The sequence below is a fragment of the Sphaeramia orbicularis genome, chromosome 15 (assembly GCF_902148855.1).
Source record: "Sphaeramia orbicularis chromosome 15, fSphaOr1.1, whole genome shotgun sequence".
Classification (NCBI taxonomy): domain Eukaryota; kingdom Metazoa; phylum Chordata; class Actinopteri; order Kurtiformes; family Apogonidae; genus Sphaeramia; species Sphaeramia orbicularis.
In genome coordinates, this window is record NC_043971.1 from 31,097,573 (window position 1) to 31,117,575 (window position 20,003).

Genomic DNA, 20,003 nt, shown 5'->3' on the forward strand with positions numbered 1-20,003 from the left:
TCTCAGCAGCAGAGTCTTTTGTTTTGATGCCAATGTGTGTAAAAAGTATGTCAAAGCAGTTGAGAGAGACTAAAGCGTTGGCTTTTGTCTGTTTTCATTTAAGATCCCAACCCTATTACTGCCAGCTACTTGTCAGCTGCAAGGTGATACACTTGTAGAAATACCCCGACTTTGAAGTGAGGCATTAAAGCTCGACTGATGACAACAGCTCCCGTCACCGAAGAAAAGCCTGGCATTCATTGTGCTGAATGCATTGTTTTTCTTGGAGTCTAAATTTATTTACCTCACTAAAGTGGCCCTGTATTTAAATTACACCATTGTTTTTCTTCACTGTGAAGTATGTGTGTTTGTGTGTGTGAGAGAGAAAGAAATACAAGCTGTACCATTTACGTCAAACACTGAAGTTCTACACTGAACTTAACTTGTTATTGCTGCCTGTAACTGACTGCAACTTACGCTTTTGACTGGAAATTTTTCTGCTAAGTATTTGCTGTAAAGTATTTGTTACATCTATAAATATTAGAAAATACCCACAATGCCGGTTATAATTGACCTTAATATTGTTACCGTCCATTTTGCTTTGAACCATCAATCCTAACCTCAAAGGTGGATACAGATACAGACAAAATGTATTAATCCCTAGGGGAATTCAGTATCCCTAACCTCAGGAAAAGTGAGTAAAATCTAACGTATAATTAGTGAACTATAGTATTTACCACAATTATTTATAAATTTTTATTTAACCTTTATTTAACCAGGTAAATTAGTTGAGAACTGTTTCTCATTTACAGTAAAGACCATACAGCCATGGCCTAGAGGGCTTGTGACTGAAGGGTCGCCGGTTTGATTCCACAGACTGGTAGAAAAAGTTGCTGGCTGATGTGCCCTTGAGCAAGGCACTTAACCCCCCCACCCCGGGTGCCTGATATGGCTAGTCTGCAGTGTATGGTGTGTTCCTGCATGTTCTAGTGATGGGTTAAAAGCAGAAGTTAAATTTCAGTGTGTGGTGCATGTACAGTATACTGACAATAAAGGATCTTAATCTTAAAAAAAAAAAAATCTAAGTGTTAAAAAAAATACTCAGTCTTCAGTCTCCATGTATTTTCCATTGACTAATGTGTTGTACAGTCTGATGCTCTGTGCATTGGTCGATCTACGCAAGGGCAAAGGGAGCAGCTGCTCCTCTAACTTTCATGTTCTTAAAACTGTACCTGAAAAAACGAACCCACTATATCTGTCTGAAACCTTCTCAAAGTATTGAAACAAGAAGTTGACTAAAGTAATCATGTAAAAGTATTTGAATGTGTTTTGTTTGTCTGCTTCACTGTATCTCAGAGGAAGGTGATGTAACTTTTTACATAACATGTTTTATTGAAGTGGAATATTTTCATTTTGATGTGAATTTTAGGTTTAAACACTAATTGTGTTCCTTTTGTGCATTTATAACACATAACTAATTTGTTGATACAGATATGTTATAACAAAAATTAGTTTAAGAGTGTTTTTGTGGATCTTTTGCTGAATCCCATGATCTAACGTCCTCCAATGCAAAGACCTATTGCTACCGCTTTGCCAGGCCAAGTTAAATTAGAGCAGTGGGCATGAAAGTTCTGTAATATTTAGTCCTGTGTCTTACTGAGGTCAGTCGTCTTTTGCAGCTGCTTCTCTGCTTGGGTACAATGTGTTGAGGTGGAGGATTTCAATAAAACAGAGCCGTATTATTCTATTCTAAAAATATTCAGTTTATTATCAGATAAGCAAAGAAAATAACAAGATTCTCTACATTTCAATAGTTAAAGCTTTTTTTTTGTACTTTTCCTCATAAAAAAAAAACTAAAATACACAGTTATTAAAACAGTTGTCATGTCGTTTGCATTGATCAGTTGTCATGTGTATTGCATGTGTGTTTGTGTTTTTCTATGGCTCCCTGGGGCCGTCTCATTAGCTCCATGTTGAATCAGCTGAGAGCTGAGCAGTGCACTGGAGGGAGGGAACCAAAAGCATGGAGGCAAAGAGGTGAAAAGCTGCTTTTTTTGACACTTTCTGTCCAAAATGTAGCTCTGCCAATGCACACTGATGTAGCTATTGAACAAAGATTAATCAATATGTCAGATTAAAATTAGTTAAACGTGTAGATACAAAGGTTAGATGAAAAAGAAAACTTTGGTGTTTCTTGAGAAGCACTTTCAGTCCATAATGGCAGCAAAATTGCTCTGTTGCTGGGTGATTCTGATGTAATGGAGCAATATGTGGAGTTTGGTGGAGGTAAGCTGATGTAAAAACATTATGGTTACCCACTTATTTTATTTAAAAAAAAAAAAAAAAAAAGGAATTGTTGTTCTCTTACAAGATCAAGTACTATTGACGCAGGCCAAGAGCCTCATCAGTCTGGCTTTAATATTAATCTATTTTACGTCGGTGAATGCACGTTAGCAGATGGTGGACTGAGACGTCAAACTCTGCTCAGATCGAAGTTGTCAGTTGTTTTGAAATTCCATCCAGGGAGAAAAAAAATAAAGTGTAACTACTCGTATTTTAATGCTTGGATAGATTTTTCTGTAAACGTCCCAAGTTTTACCTTAAGCTCACTTGTGATCATTGCCAGTTTGGAGGATTTTTAGAAAAGCTGCTTTACAGTTTAAAGATTTAGCTTTTGTCTTTTGGGGCTCCTTCTGCCTTTTTGGTAAAGAGTTCATATCTTCATCGAAATCCTGACAGAATCCAGAATCATTTCCCTGCATAAATTTCCCACAGTGCGATTGTGCAGCATGTGTAAATCCCCTGTTCTCATGCACATTATTCAGCGGTCATTGATTGACATTGATTTACTTAAGGTGAGCGATATTGGCTTAACATCTAAACTATGAGATATTTTTATTCGTGTTACTGGAAAAATAATTATAGATTTGTCTGCTCTCATTTGACCTTTGTTTAACCGGCGCTGCTCAATCGCAACCCTTCCATAATACCTGGACATGTAGTGGAGAACTGAGACTTTGTGTTAAAAATATTCCCGTCAAAAATGTGATTGGATTTATTAGAGACTGGGTCTGTATTGTTTGCTGGGTTGTTGTTGGCTGTGGATTTAAGCCATAGCTGTAGAAATCAACCCTGTTTACATTCCTTCAATGTCAAAACAGCAGAATCTCCCAGAAAGTCACTCTCCACAAAATAATGGATACCAGACCCTTTTCCATCTGCTAGCTTTGAGTCTTTTAATGCCTTCTACTGCATCTTCTCTCAGCTCTATATAGTGACAGTAATTAGTTATGCTGAATAATTTTATAGAGTGAATTACAGGGTTACTCTAATGGGTGTGGATATGATTAACTGTAACCCTCATATTTATTTTGTCTCATTATTAGTCATTGTAGATCACTACACACAAATTAGCAATGTTTTACTCAGTCCACCAGTGGACCTTAGTGGGATTTGTAATGGATGTTTGAGTATTTTGTGTCAATTTCCAACTTTTATCCCTTTACAATCTACTGTACTGGAGGGGAAACAAACACTGCATTGTCCTCATGTAACCCAAGCCAAAAACACACTAGCAAACATTATTCAATAAAAGATTTATGCTGCAAAATCCTAAAATAATGCAGTGTAAATAAAAGATATGCTCCTCAATTCCTGCCCTAGCATTCGGTCCATTTTTTATAATCTAAAACAAGGTCTATAATTTTAAGTTTCACAGTTGACAGGCAAAATAATAGGTTTCTTTTTATCTAAGTAATGTGATGTGAGCTATGTATTTTTTAGGCAAAATGCCTATAAGCTCTTAAAAGAAAAATGTGAAGACAAATGCGAGAGAGCTTCCTTTCTTACCATATGTTGTCAAAAAAGACGCATCGATGTAGATACATAGATGACGTGAGAAGGATAGTGTGACTTGGGTTTTGATTGGAATTTAACATGGTTTTTGATTGAAATGCTGCAGTTCGGTAGTTCATCTGAACAGGCTTGAATACAACGATAGTTTTAACAAAAAGTCATGACAGCAGGTGATACACTTCTCAACTCTCAAGGTTTATACAGTATAATTTTTTCCATTCGAAACTGAACGGAAACAAAGGATGCACTGATTACGAAGGAGGGGGTTACCAATATTTACAACAACATTTTTTGTTCTCATTATTTATTTCCTCTTTTGTTGCATAGAAACAAAGACGTCTTCAGAGTAAGAATATAACTGAACTGTGTTTTTGCCCTTCCTCACAGTCAATCCAGTGAAACAAACTTTGATGTAACACAACAGACAACATTAGAACAAAGCCCTTTCATCCATTGGATCTAAAACTGTGGAAATACAATAAATCTCCAACTCAGCAATTTTCCACAAAGATAATAAACTGAAGTCATCAATTGTCTGGAGACTAAGGCTTTGTCCATACGGAGAGGAAAATGATTATTTCTTTTTCATTTTAAAAAAGTTTTTCGTGAATTTAGTCATCTCAAGAAATGTGTGTGTTTACACCAAACCAATGAAGACGCTGTTGTAAATATGCCAGGCCTGTAAGTGTTACTGTAATTCTGCCAAAGAAATATGCAAAAAACAGAAGACATGGAAAAAAAAAAAACTTTTATGATGTAAACAAACATAATTTGGGGGGAAAAAATCTGCCATCATTGCTGTTGTTGTCTCTTGCAAGTCAGGGTTTTAGCATTTCAGAAAAAGATGCATATGGGTTGTGCACTTGGAAATCCAAAGATGGCGTTGTTAGACTCTGGGACCCAGTTTGAAAAATTGGTGTGTTTTGGCTCCCAAAGTGAAACACTCATTAGATTAAAAAAAAAAAAAGTTGCAGATACTCCTGAATTCATCTGAACAACCCACAGAAACACTCCTCATTTTTAATGCTAGAATAAGGCTGTATCTTTAGTAATGAATATAGCATTGTATGTGTTTTTTTCATGTACCCATTGTGCTGTATTAATGTAGACACAGTGGTGCCCATAGCTCATTGGACACCCTGCTCTACCCTTCCTGTCTCTGCTTTGGATTCTCCCACGACCGGTTTACACGCCACTCATGTGCCAACAGGATGTTTTGCTCTCAGCACATGGCTTGTGTTTTCACTCATGTTCCATATCAGATTCCTCTTCAGCTCCCAGCGCACATGCCAAAAACGATGTTTCACAGTTTATGTTTGACAGATACATGGCTGGAAACCAAACTTATTGTATGTTTCCCCTATTTGATTATTTTGTTTTGTCTTCTGAATCATTCTATTAGGCTCCATTTGACCTTTTTGTTTGTAATGACATCATGGTTGATATCAGAAAGTCTAACAGAGCAAAGATACAACAGCAGATTGTGTTTTGTATTAGTTAGCTATTTCTATAAAATGCCATAGATTCACTGGACCAAAACTAAAGGAACAATCTAACAAACTAAATACTGCATTTTTCACCAAAGGAGCACAAGTATATAATGCATCAGTAGTCGCTTTTTCATTGACCCTCAAATTGGGCGAATATAACTTGCGCATAAATATTTAGCTAATGGAAAATCAACAATTTCACCAAAAATCTCGTTTTTCGATTAAAAGTTTTTGCGCTGGCAAGAAGTGTTTTTTTTTTGGGCATAGCGCAATTGGTATATCGTGCAAAACTGCAATGGAAACACATTTTTCTGCAACTAGAGTCACATGAATTTAAAAAAAAAAAACATGTTGACGGACATTACAACAAGCGAAGAAGAAGAGGCTTAAAAGAAACATGTCGTGATATGTGTGGACACACCAGGAAACCAAATCATTTTTAAATTTAGCATGAGATAGAGGGGTAATATATAATAATAATAATAATAATAATAATAATAATAATAATAATAATAATAATGAATATATCTGTAAATCAACATGATATTTACGTTCGTCACCTTGTTTGTGGAATGACTTCTCGTGTCATCTTTCAATAATAAATAAATCATCGCATTTGTGATTTAATGGAAAAACTGACATTACGCACTTCTGTTTTTTGGACGTTTACTAAGTATCGGTAAAGTTTTGCACAGATGTTCAATGGAAAAGCGACTAGTGTGTGCATTTGGAGCAAAGTGAGCATTAAGTATTTCAGTGCATTTAGTTGTTTATGGAGCATCTAAAGTGTAATTATTTTCATTGTACACAGACTCTGCTTTGATACTGTCTCATGTACATATGTACAATGTGCACCTGAACAGTTGGATTTATTCTGAATTAGTCATTGTTGTCATCACAGATGTGGTACAAGAGCTGCACATCTTCACATCGCGTCACTTTATTCAACAGCGTCCTCATAACTACAGCTAACATCCTGAAGACTGAAAAAGATTTTTGTTTCCTTTTTGCATAATAAGAACCCTTGATTTGATTGTGCACTATTCATCCATTCGTTAACATGTCATCGACTGGTTCCCAGAGGGATTTATGTTTGTTTAACTGCTACAAAAAGGCTAAGAACAAGAGAAAAACAGCGACATGTTTACTTGTTCAGACAACTGTGGAAAATGACTTTAGTGCTGCAGTTGTCACTCACATTTTTGTTTGTTTTAGTTCTTGCGGGAGACGTTAACGTTAACAGTTTTTCATGGTTTTAGACAAAACTGAGAAAAACTGAGCACTTCAGTCAGAATCACTGGCTCACTCCCCATCTGTCTAGCTCAAAACTAGTAGTTATTTGCATATAAGGACGTTAAAAATTAACAAAATGTATTCATAGATCTGTGAATGTCCTCAAGGAACATATGAATTGTATATATTATCTACACAAATCTTACAGTTCTAAAGGCGAAATACAGTTAATACAGAATTCTGTTTTTATTAAAATTGTCTAAAACACCACAGGGTCAAAACTTGATATTTGAAATCTCTCTGATGGGAGATTTTAGAGACAATTTGACAGATTAGTGTTGCTAAATGACCCACATTTTGACTTTTAGATTCATTTTTGCTTTAGTTGGACTATAAGGGATTATCCAAAACAAGGAGCTGTTTTATATTGAAATAAATGTTGGAATGGAAATCAATTAAAGTTCGCTCTCTGATGGGACACTGTGTTTTGACCCCACAATGGAAAATGACAAGTGCTTCACAAAACCAGGTCTGCAGTTTGTCAAATGTGTCTAATTCACAACAGGACAAGATGATAGAAAATCAAACACATGAGATTAGTTTGGAAACTGTGAATAGCTAATGTTTGGAATTGGCATGTGGTTAATAATCACAGAAAAATGCCAAGTATTTAACATTTGGTGCAGATGAGTTGCATGTAATTTCCATCTTCCTCTCTGCTGCCGTCATCTAATTACACACAGCATTTGGCAGTACGCCGAGTGCATCACCATGAGCATCAAGAACTTGCAAAAATCTCTAAGTTTAGACAGAAGTAGGAGCAACTGAAGAGGCTTCGTGCAATGTTTCTGTGACTTTATTGCCTCTTCTGTGAAATTTTCCATCTGTTAATATTACTGTTTCATCGGGCTACGGCATTTTTTCTTTGACAGTTATGGATGCATTATAGCTGTTCATTGTTAGTGAAACACACAACCATGATGCTATGAAACTGAGTGATGTGTATTGTTGTTAAAACTAACTGCACTTTTGAGTTATGGATGAAAAATTGCTGGAATAATGACTTTTAATAACCTGAAAATGCAGTAAATATATAATTTTGCTGTACAGTCGCTGTTGTTTTGGATATACATCATCCTCAGAGTTCTTTATTATTGTCCAGACTTAATATGATTACAAAGAGCATAAAGAATTCATGTGTTATTGGTGTAATGGGATGGTGAGTACTTACGGTACACAGACTCAGAGCTTACCCACTGAGCCAAAGCTTCTTCCTCTTCATAAACTGTGGTCTGGACTTGTGTACAGGGTTGCCTCTGTGAGTATAAACACATGTTAAAGGCCCATGATGTGGGCATCGCTGCATCGCCAAAGGCCAAAATGAAAGTAAAACTGCACACTCAGCAAGGGTTTTCATTTTCTTTGTTTGTGCCTCGAAATGCGGCGTCGATGGCAGAGGTCATAACAATTCATTTCACACCCAGTCCATGTTCACACACACACACACCCAGGTCTCTCATCGTGATAACCATACAGTACAGTGTGCACTGCCTTTACTTTAAACCCCAGGGTTGTTTTTATTATCGCTGATCTAGATTAAAATATGTAATATTAAAGGTTCTGCTTGTACTAACAAAGCTGTGAACATTTCTCTCTCGAACTTACAGGGCTTTGAAACATCTTTTATCTCACCATTTCAGGTTCATAGCTACAATTTTAGTGTTTTAGTTCTCTCTTATCAGCATAATTTCCACCAGCAGCAGCAGTGAAAAGGTCTGATAAAGCATCTTTTGGCAAGACTAGATGGTGAGAATAATTGAGTACTGAGCAAAACTAAAGTGCAGAATCCCTCAGGAGAGAGTAGACCTAAAACAGAGCTAAAGAGAGGACAAATTGGACACAGATTCATCCAGTGGACACAAATATAACTGTGAAAATGTTGACTGATGTCTGACAGGCTGTCCCAATATGTTTATTTATGTACATACCATGTCATCATTTTATAAGATATGAGGTTATAAGTTCTCAGTTTTTCACAAATGATTTAATTTCATTTAATATATATTTCATCTATTTGTTCAATTAGATGACAATGTGAAGCGTTGGGTATGTAGTGACACATCAGCTTAACATAAATATCTGCCTTTTTGATTTTTCTATAAATTATCGGCAGATGATATGATGTTTCACCTTGGTAGAAGCCGGTGTTTATCTATTCTGCTTTCTTTTTGTCCAAGCACAAAAAGGATGAATATCTAATAAAATAAACAGAAATGGACACTCATGTTGACACTATCTATTGGCCACATTATTTAAACATCAACATCAACCTCATTAAAGTATATCCTTGAATAATAATAAAGAGAACTTTTAAAAAATGTTTTTAATTTTTGCATATTTACTGAGAGTCTACAAAATTTACATGTCTACACTATGATATATTGCTGCATATTTCTGGGAAAAAATAGTACACATTTGTCTCAGGATATATTTTGGTGAACTCGTGGCACCTTCAGAAAGTTTTATCTCAAGGAGAAACCAGACTTGCACAAGTCTGTTTTTTTTTCTGCAAAGGTCTTGGCTGGCTTCCTAGGTCTAAAGGAAGTCCACAGATCCATGGCATCTAGAACATTTAAAATATGATGTTTCTAAAGTAATTTTCAGCTTCCTGAAGCTTCCAGGCTGGTTATAGACGCAGTTAACTTAGTGCAGGTGAATTGTAACTAGAGCTGCAAGATGTGATGAAAAAGTCATATTGTTGTAACTGTGTTTTATAATTTGAATCTACTGTAGAAAACCACAGTCTGATGATTCATGGATTGATCATTTTTTGACTCGTATTTATTTATTTATTTATTATATGATGAAAAAGGTGAATTTCCCCATGGGTATCAAGAAAATTAATCTGTATCTGAACTGGCTTCGTAATCAAATGTGCAGATTACTGTTTACTTCTAGAGGTTGACCAATATAGGTTTTTCTAAGGCCAATGCCGATTTTTAAAAATTTGGTCAGCCGATTTTTGAGACTGATATTTCAGTCCAATTTTTTTATTTATTTATTTTTTTTAAAGCACATTGACGGTAAAATACAATTGAAACACTCAGATAATTAAGATTTTTATGCAGCAGTATAAATTAAATTAGTAATACACACATACATAGTACTCTTTTAACATTTATTGAACCTCAAGTACTGCCCACACAGGTGCCTGATCAAATATCTTATAAAATTTTCACTACAGATCAAATATCAGCTTTCAAAAAAAAATTTAAAGCCGATGGCCAATATTGAAAAAAATCTACGTATCGGCCCAACATGTTGGCCAGCCAATATATTTGTCTACGTCTAGTTACTTCGAAATGTGAGTTAAAACAGAAACTTAAAAGCAATAAAACATACACAGCAGCTTCTTTTTGCATGTTTTACACTACACTCCTCTGCTCATCATCACTGAATCCCAAATATCCCCACCTTTAAATTGCAGCCATTGAAATTATATATAACTGCACAGACTGTTGTTGCAAATGGAATTCGATTGATTGCTCTGCTCTACCCATGAGAATGTGATATAATAAATAAAAAGCTGCAATTACGAATTCTTTGTACTATAATTTCACATTTGTATATTGACATGATTGGAGTTGTGAAAATCTGAGCACGGATACTTTAAGCTGGTGTGTATTTAAACTTTCAACCTCAACTACATCTTCTGCTGATGTTTTAGAACAGGTCGCTCTTGAAAGTTTTGGCATCATCGATAATAGTAATTTAAAGTGACAGCATGTTTCATACCTGTAGCCTTAAAAGATTTTCTCTCTGGAGACACACTTTTTGTATCGTCTCCCCAGCTCTGTCAAAAGAACTATGAACGAGGTGTCAAAAAGGAATTCACAATGTCAAGAGCAGTATTTTATTTCAACTTTGTAATGTTTTCTACTAAAACTAATACACCCCACCTCCCAATTGGAGTTCCTTTTTGCCATTTTTTTCAGATGTGTTGCAGCTTTCCCATGTTTTCTAAAATAAAACGGTTATCTATTTGACATGAAGCATAGTGGGACCTTGTGTCCATTAATCAAAACATCTTGCATTGAAGCCTGTGTTTATGACTGAACTGTATAACCCATACGGTGACTGCTGCTGCTTCTGACCCACATTTGCACAGATCCATCTTTTTTTAATGCTGGCTGAAATGCATCATTAAACCTTCCTGTAGTCCCAAATGACAGAGGAACATGAGAATTCTCCTTGGAGAGCAGATATGCATTTTGCATCAGCGGGGCTGCCACAGTTTGAAGAACTCGCAGATGTGTTGGAGAGACTTTCGGCTTGACTTACTTTGCGGTCGGCTGCTGACCTTTTTTTTTTTTTTTCATTTAAGCTCTTTGTATCAGCTGAGGGAGTTCCTTGGCATCCTCACCTGCTTGGAAAATACCTTAAAACACCAAGCTTCTCTTGTTAATGTTCATTAAGTTTACAGGTGACTTGGAGCAGTGGATTTTGCAACTCTTCGGTTTCTTTTCCAGTACTGTAGTGGTTGAGGATCAAAGCATATGATGACAGACAACTGTCAGAAGCGTAAAAGTGCAAAATCGACACCAGTTGACCTAAGTGTGGTATGAATTACACCATTAACAGCTACTGTAAAATGCCTAAATATTTCCACGGTATCCATCAATTTGTTACACGGAAGCTGTATCCAATCTCTAGGATTATAGAAAATTACTTGGAACATTTTATTCCATCCCTACAAATGAGAAGTATCAATAGCTGTGCCAAACCCAATATCCAAAGAAATAGAGATCCACCATAAACACTGCTCTGAGTGAAGATACTGTAACATTTTGAGGAGACTGGGTAATCTGTGCATGATTTGGCTGTGTTAAGGTTACGTTGTGTATTTAACATTGAGTGGCTGTGTGTGGTTTTTACAAATTTATTTTTTCTCGTTTTCTCAGCCGCCTCCGAGGGGAGAGTCAACGGCGGGGAGGATTTCTTTCAGAAGGTGAGTGTGTAGTCTGCACTTGGATGGTGTTTGCTTTGTCTTTGGGTTGTGTTCAGGCCCACTGAGGAGTGCTGCGCTCTCAGTACGGGAGCAGATGTCAGGTGCTTCTCCGGTCGCTCCTTATGACGAATCAAAACAAACACAAACAACGGAACGATACTGACGTTAAGTCTCTCCAGGACTCTGATCCTATAATGCAGCTGACACAACACTTTCACACTTATATAATGGACAGGAAAGAGTCATGTGCGCGGCTTAAACTGAGAGTGAAGGGGGTGCTTCATGTACGCCGTAATGCCTCAATGACTTCTTTTGTTGTCAACATAATTAGTTAATGTCCTGAAGGCACATTATTTTCAGTAAAACAAAGATTTGCCTCAGTGCTCCCAACTGGTTCCTTTTTCCTGTTCGATCAGTAAAGTGTATAGCTCTGTCTTGCCTTGAACAAAGCAATATTTTACATAATAGGCTTTAATTAAGTAATTTTTAGACTTGCATATCTTGGTTTTTCCTCCCAAATACTGTCTACACGTCCATCATTGAAGGTACAGTGGGTTCTTGTCTGGTATTTTTGCAAAAACTATGTTGTTTCAGTGCTGCTGCAAGGAGAACTTTAGCACTAGTGTTAAATATTATCTGTATTATGTCAAGCCTGTGTTGTTTAAGATGTCTAATGGAACAAATGTCCATTGATTTTAGTAATGTTTTACATACTCCAATCAGGCCCTCATCTTTTTTCATTGGGATTTAATGAATGGTAATGGATTGAAATCAAAGCAAAAAAAAAAAGGAATATCGTGTGACCATGAATCAGGAACTTCAACATTTATGATTAGCCCTAATTGTTTTCTTTCAGCAGCTTTTATGAAGGAGTCCTGCTAACTATGCGGTACTCTTACATGCCATAAGTGAATTCATTCCTGTTTAAAGTCCACCCTGCTGAATATGCTAAACTGCCTCTGCAGAATGCTAATAGTCTATAATGAAATAAATGAATGGACGGTGGTTTGTTTTCGTATCCAACTATTGTCTATTTTCCATATTTGGTTTTGGAGGTTAGGATTCAGACTTAAATGTCAAAGAAGGAGGCAATTTAACTGTCCTTAAAGGAGTTTTGCAAAACCAAGTAATGCAAACCAGGCGCCTTAAGATTCCCCTCCGTGGAACTTTAACAAGGAACTCTATGCTTCGTCTCCACCTCATTTGGTTTGGGTAAAACGGTAATGTTCAATGTTTAAGAAATATAGTGGAGGTTGTCTTCCTCACTCTACAAAGCTAATCTGACAAAAGGCTGCTGTTGGTGCATTGCATTTGCCAGTCTTGGTTGTTAAAGCATCTGGGTTAAATATTGTCACAGCTCATTCAAAGTACAGTGGCTTGCATAGGTTAAGTCGTCAATTAGAAATTAGTGTGCAGCTGTTTGTGTTGGCAGGATGGTAAGGGACTGTGAAGGAGGACCGCTAAAGTCGTGTTTTTATTGTAGAATTTCCATTTGGATAACTCTGTATAGTTTCCTTTTGATAGCGTGATCACCATACATGCCCAATTAAAGCCATGAAAATAAACACTGAGCTCTGCTGTGGAATGGCATTGTTGAAAGAAAATGGATGAGGTGTGTAAAATACCTTGAAGTTGATGAAAATGGAAACTCCTAGTTGGACCGCTTCCTGCCTGTTCCACACACCCATGTACCGCACACGCTCAGTGAGACTAATAAAGTACGTACATAGCAAATTACCCACTGTCTTCCTCACATAAGGAAGCATAACTCATTTTTTGGTCACACGGTCACACATTTTATATAGTAGACTTAGGGAATAGAATTTGTACTGAGTTAAGTCGCTGACGAGAGCAACATAAAATGGTCCACCCCCGCACTTTCTCCCCAGGCCGAGTTGTTGCGGTTGATCAAAACCCTCTTACTCACTGTCTGCTGGACTTCCTTTGAGTCCCAAGCAACGTTTTGTAACCGAGAGCAAACGGTCCACACTCTTCATGTAGTCAATGAAAAGGGAGGAGGGCTACAGACAAAGTGGGACCACAGGAGGGTGCCACAGCTGGGAAATTAGCTCTGCAGCTCACATGAGGGATCTCTCTTTCTTTTCTATCTTTGTTTTGATGTTCTCTGTTTTCTTTACTGCTTTCCCTTCCCACTGTTGTTTCCTCCGCAGCCTAATAAACCAGTGATGTGTCAGTTGGTTTCAACAAGGGGATTTCTCTGGAATTAAGCACTTGATTGTTTTAACTTGCACATCACTGGCCATTTGAGCATGCTAGTGCTGTGAAAGTTTTTGGCTGTTAAATGTTGGACTGTCACGACATGGCACAGAGCAGTTGCGGAGCTGTGCAGAGGTTGATCTGAGGGACTGTGAGGAGCTGGTTGGTTGAGCCGATAACTGCACACCACAGAGGAGTTGGAGTGGATTTGAGTGGAGTTGAGAGATGTCTTTGAACCTCTCGCCAGTTCATCCCTGATTCCCCTTCCATTTCTCCTTCCCAGCAGTTGTGGTTCTGCAAATAATGCCAGGCGTGATATATAAGTGCCAGTGCACTCAGATCTCAGGCCAGGAGTAATTCATTTCTTTCGGTTTATGGCACAGGAGAATCTTGTATTTCGCTGTGCTGACACAGGGCAAGTTGAAAAAGCGAGGACTGTCATAATGAAATATTTGGTTGGCATAAAAGGGTGGTATGTTAAAAGAAGTAGGTCACAGCGAGTGCCATCAAATCAAAATAAACAATGTTTGCTCCAGCTTTTGACAAAAAGAAGTCAGCCTCTTATGTCAGTGAACAGTATGGATTGACGATGAGTTTTGACATAAATTTTTTTCACATATGTTACATAGGACTGATACAAATCCAAAGAATTAGTGTTCAAAGGCATCAATATTTGGCAACAGTAGGAAGAAAAATCCAAATCTGAAAATGTAGAATAACTCATACAAAATGCTGCAGTCAGAATAGAAGGCCTCTGAGTTTTGCTTCCTTCAGTTTTCTCACTTTATTGGTTACAGATTTAACATACAATGCCATCTAGATCTGGATAGGCTGACTTTAGTTGGGACTGAATCAACCTGTGAATGACCTGGGTCATAGAGGATTGTGATGTTTGTTGCAGTTTTGCCTGTTGCCTTGTTGTTGAAACTCAACTGGACTGGCTGCGTCATTCTGCAGTCATATTCCTTTGTGACTCTTGATAGCTGTCAGTATTGATCAGTCAGTCATGATGTGTAACCTGTTAGTGCTTTGGGTGGGAGAATACTGGAGACCACAGAACGGGGAATATAAGCAGCTCCAATGTATTTATTTTAGCCACAGTTGAATAAAAACAGATTCAGATCCAATAATCAGGTTAGCTAGATCAACCCTTAACATGTGCTTTTTTTGAGATTCATGATTAGTATTTCTGTATCCCTAAGGTTAAAGGGTGTTTTCGTTAGTAGTTAGCACCCAGACTGTTAACAAGCAAAGGCTAAGACTGTAGATTCTCAGGGGATCAGTTCAGTTAGTTCTGTGAGCTTCTAGCTTTTCTTTTACTTCAGCCAGTCTCTTTCTTAACTCTCCCTCCCCGTACACCCCCAAACAGCCCTCTCTGTGTCCCCCTCCCAAACACATACACACATGCATAAACATTCCAGCTGAATCAACAGCTGCACCATTGCAGTGCAGGGCAGGAAGCAGGTCCTGCCTCTGCCATGTTGATTATGTCTGTATGTGTGTACGTATAGCACAGCGGCAGTCACGTGTGTTGAGCACGCGTGCCGTCTTTCAGGACATTGCCTTAATGATATCCTGTTTGATTTTACTTACAGCTCTGCACACGTCTGCAGACTACCATCTGCAGACCTCCAAAACCAATCATCATGTCAAGGTTGAGCTATGAAACTGATCAGAGCCATACTCAGATATGTATTTATTCATTTCAGAAAGGGTGGGGTGACAGAGAGAAGAAAGGCTGGAACGTTAAATGTATAGGTAACCTAATTTGCGCAAATATCTTGACCCATTTGAGAGGTATTTTCTAGCCCCCTTCATAAAAATAAACACACCATCCACCCTTTAAAATGGTGTGTGGTCTGTCAGAAATCAGTCCCATCTGCAGAGCCCAGCCAAGAACAGCAACACTGGACAGGAAACAAGTTTTTCTGAACAAGAGCCCTTTAGAGAAAAAAAATGATAGTGTTAGTCATAGAGTCTGGAGATGTTAGGAAAGTATAACTGCAGGCCCCCATCATATGCCGCTTATTATCTCATTAAAGCTTCATTGTGTCTACTGTGTTTCCATTATGTTACTGGAGTACAGTTTGTATGAATATTTTCACCGTACTGTAATAAGGGGTGGGCTATAACAATAATTCTCACAATATAATGTTCCTTAATATCAATATGACAAGATGGATGGATAAAATTTCAATGTTGTAGCAACTGGAAGTCCATTCTGCGACATGCATGCATTTGTCACAGGCCAAAACAGGATGGTAATACATTGGTGTACTATGATAGCATTTCTGGCCATACCACCCAGCCCTACGGTAAAATGCAAATGTGTGCAGTACATTCACAATCACCCATCTATCATCGGTTCTCCAGTGTAATTGAGAATTTGGAGCAGTTCTAGGATTTGAGTTTGGATTTTCAGATGTTTTTAGCCCTTCTTTAGTACTATAAGCATTAATAAGCAGTTGATATCCATAATGATTAGTGCAGTCTACTAAGATGAAAGCCAGGTTGCTCATAGACTCACAGGCTGGAATTCTAGCAACAGCACAGATGCAGCTTGTTACTATAATCTGACAAACACAGGTGTGGGTTTTACACATGTTTTTCTCGGGAAACGGCAATGGAGAGCAAGGACAGTTTTTCTGTTTTAGAACTGGAGGTGTTAGTGGACGAATGTAACTATTCCAGTGCCTAAAATACTTTAAAATCACATTGTCAACCCTGTTTGCAATGGGTCATCTGAGCCCTGCTGTGGGCACTGAGGTAAAGGCAGGAAAGGGAAAGTTATGTTCCACAGTAGAGGTTAAAGAAGACAAGATGACATGTAAAGGAGACACAGAGAGGCCAGAGCAACTAACACTTGTGTTTGAGGTCAAACCTGACCAGTACCCTACATTTATTCATTACTATTGTTAGGTTCATAGCTTTTAACATGTAGGCTGCACAACACTGAGATCTGAATGTCGGTAAACTGCAGACTTTATGCATTTCATATACATTTATTGGTTTGTATAATAATGACATGTATCATTGCAGCATTTATGTGACCATAACAGTTTATCAAACCTCTGTTAACATTAAACCTATATTATCTTTCCAATAATGATCTCAGAACCAGGGACAATGCAGGGGAAAATATGGACTGTTCTTCAATCAATATGTTCTGATAACACCATCCTCTGCCAGTCCAAATAAATGAACACAAGTGGAGAAAAGTCTCTCCCTTTTCTCACAGGTTCTTGGCAGCGCCTGCTCCATGTGTAACTATCACAACTATGCCAGGCACCAAATGGAGTAAAACTGGCTTTTTTCTGCAGCTGGCAGTGAAGTGACCGCCACATACTTTAGTAATCATGTTACGCAAATCAGTTAAATACTCTTCTTGCTGAATTTTGCATTCTGAAAGGGAAAGCCCTACAAAGACATGTGCATTATGAAAAGATGCAAACACTGAATTTGCCCTGTGCCTCTTTACTAAATTGCTGGTGTAAAATGTTATCTGTCCCTTTGAATGAGTAAGAAAAAAATGGGGCAGATTCACCCCAGCTACCCCATTTTTATACCTCCGCCTGCCCCAGAGGGCGGGGGTATATTCATTGATATACCAGGAATTCCACCCTTCCCATCTCTCGGACACTATTCACCTGATTATTTTTTAATCTGACACACATGGTCTTTACCACGAGGAGAGGTGCAGTGCACAGTTTGACAGATGAATTTCAATTTGGGGATTTTTTTTTTTTTTTCAAAATTCATTCCTAGGTAGGCAGGGTATCAGTGAGCAGGAGGGGCAAAATGTTGTGTAACCGGGCAGGGGTATGAGTAAGCTCTTCTTACTTGTTAATTCAAGTTTTCAGCTCAAACCCCCCAAAAATGTATGAATGTAAAAAAAAAAAAAAAAAAAAAAGAAAGAATAATGATGTCACTGGGAACTGAATGTCACATAGTATATGACTGCAGTTGATGAAGAAAAGATTGCATTTAGCTACAGGGGTACTGTGATGTATTATCTTTTTCTCATTTTGTATTAGATGACTGGGAGGGCATTGTGTTGTAAAGAGTCGCCTGTGCCTCAGGCCAGTTGGAAACCCACTAACACTGAACTCATCAGATTTTGGTTTCAGGCCTAAATTTCATTGCATGTGCAACCATTCAGAGGAAATAGAATGATACCAGTATTGCAGTACTTGTGAAAATATTGCAGAGTGAACAGTAGGCACATTTTCAACAGTGGGATCCACATAAATGGAGGATCATTAACACACTGGATGCCAAAGCTGGAAGTGTTTTAACTTCAGTCATTTTAATGACACTGTGGAAGAATTCTGTACTAAAATAGTTCAGTGTGATCAGCTTGAAGGAATTCACTTTTACGTTCACTGCTCAAAGTGATACCAAGATTCCTTTCGGTTGCATGATTTACTCAGAAGAAACTGGCAGAAAAATGCAAACCCACAAGCACCAGATTCCTGGAAGGGTTTTTCTCAGCCATTAGATAATTGGGATAAATGATAATGCCTAGAGTTAGCAGCATAGGCCAAGAGCTTAAGAGAGAAGAAAAATGCAACATGGCACTATTAAAGGCATTTTTTGTTATATAAATGTGTTGTGCAATGATTTTACTAGCTATCATTGTGTTTTATGAGCTTTCTGTAGGAGGGAAAAATCCTGTTTTGCAAAAGAACAAATAAACTATCATTTGAAGTGAATGTTTTTAACTCTGCAAGCTTGACAAATAAGGCATGAAGTATCAATAAATTCACCTTTAAAATGTTTCTGAATGCCAGATTAGTGACATAGGCACCTCATTCAGTTACTCTTTCGGCCTGTCCATATTTATATGTGATTATACGTTGGTGCAGAAAACAAGTGAGGCTTGAAAGGACTTCCAGTCAACCATCATGGACTCGTGGGAGGATATAACTATAGAGTAAAAAAGGCTCACGTCAAGCCTTTCACAGGCATCTCTCAGCTTTACTGCACAGGTGTGTGAGCCAGGCAGTGGACAAGCTGTCAGACTGTGTTGTTAAAAAGATGCCAAACAGACTGGGCTACATCCACAAGAGCATATGGAGAAATTTAAGCACTTCCCTTTGTGATTCAAGCACCAGTTCCTTGAGGAATACAAGCTGTTGTTGTTATTTTTGGCATTGAGAGAAGTGAAGGAATACTCTGTAAATTATCTGTGGGATTGTAAAAAAAAAAAAAAAAAAATAGTAGTAGTAATAATAATGAAGATAGTGAATCGCTGTTGCTGTGCTAATTATCCTAAGATCTCAGACAGTGACAGTGCAGCTGATGGTATTTAATGCAGCCTTTTGGGTTGCATATTGTACTTAGTGTGCACGACCACCAAGGAATATTAAGTGGTGGCTGCTGCTCACGTAATGTGTTGAGGCTGCCCTTGAGTGTTTAATCACGTGGCTGAGACTCTGAGAACTTTGAGAAATTCATTTCTACACCACCCTGAAAACACAAACCCCTGGAAAGTATTAAAACAAACAAAAGACCACAGGACCTTTGTGAAAACAAGGATAGTGTGCATCGAGGACAACTCCATTAGAGAGAGGCCATGTCAGATTTTCTTTTCTTTTTTTTTTTTTTTAAAGATGGACAGTTTCTCCTCTGTTGTTTTTTTTTTTTTTTTTTTTTTTTTTTTTTTTGGGGGGGGGGGGGGGGGGGGGGGCTTTTTTTCCAGTAACATCACTATACTTGGGGTTTCGTTGGTGGGTGTGAAGCCAGAAAGCTTCCTCTTGGTGGAAAACAGGGGCAGGATTTTGGGAAATGGGTCCCCTCTGATTGGACTGCTGACACTCACTTATGTAGCTCCAAGCATGACTCTGTACATATGCTCATGGTTATGATGACTAGACTTGTCAAAAGCCACTCACATAGATTGTTGTTGGCAATTTTTATGCGTAGCAACGCCAAGTGTGCTCAGAGTGTTCTGTGGTGGTGGTGGGATGTTGACCCAGTTTGATACAGTGTCTGGAAACATGATTATTAAGATTAAAATGGCAAAATATTTACACTGGACTAAAACTCTTTCTCTCATTTGAATGGTCTGGATTATATAACCCATAAAGAAGACTTTCTGCACCTACTTGTGACTTTGTAGAACCTCTGTTCATTACCAACATAATGAAAATCACATCTTCGTCTTCCCCTACACAGGCAGTAGAATAATGATGGTTATCAGATGAGATATTAGGAGGTTC

At 37.9% G+C, this 20,003-nt stretch overlaps 1 protein-coding gene across 2 annotated transcripts in view; it reads left to right on the plus strand.

Moving 5' to 3' along the window:
• Positions 1 to 20,003, plus strand: part of bicc1a (BicC family RNA binding protein 1a) — a 76,529-nt gene that overhangs the window by 11,998 nt on the left and 44,528 nt on the right. For both annotated transcript variants that reach the window (XM_030156771.1, XM_030156772.1), the window contains exon 2: positions 11,519 to 11,565. In XM_030156771.1, the coding sequence (XP_030012631.1) occupies positions 11,519 to 11,565 (47 nt within the window). The remainder of the gene's footprint in view (positions 1 to 11,518; positions 11,566 to 20,003) is intronic.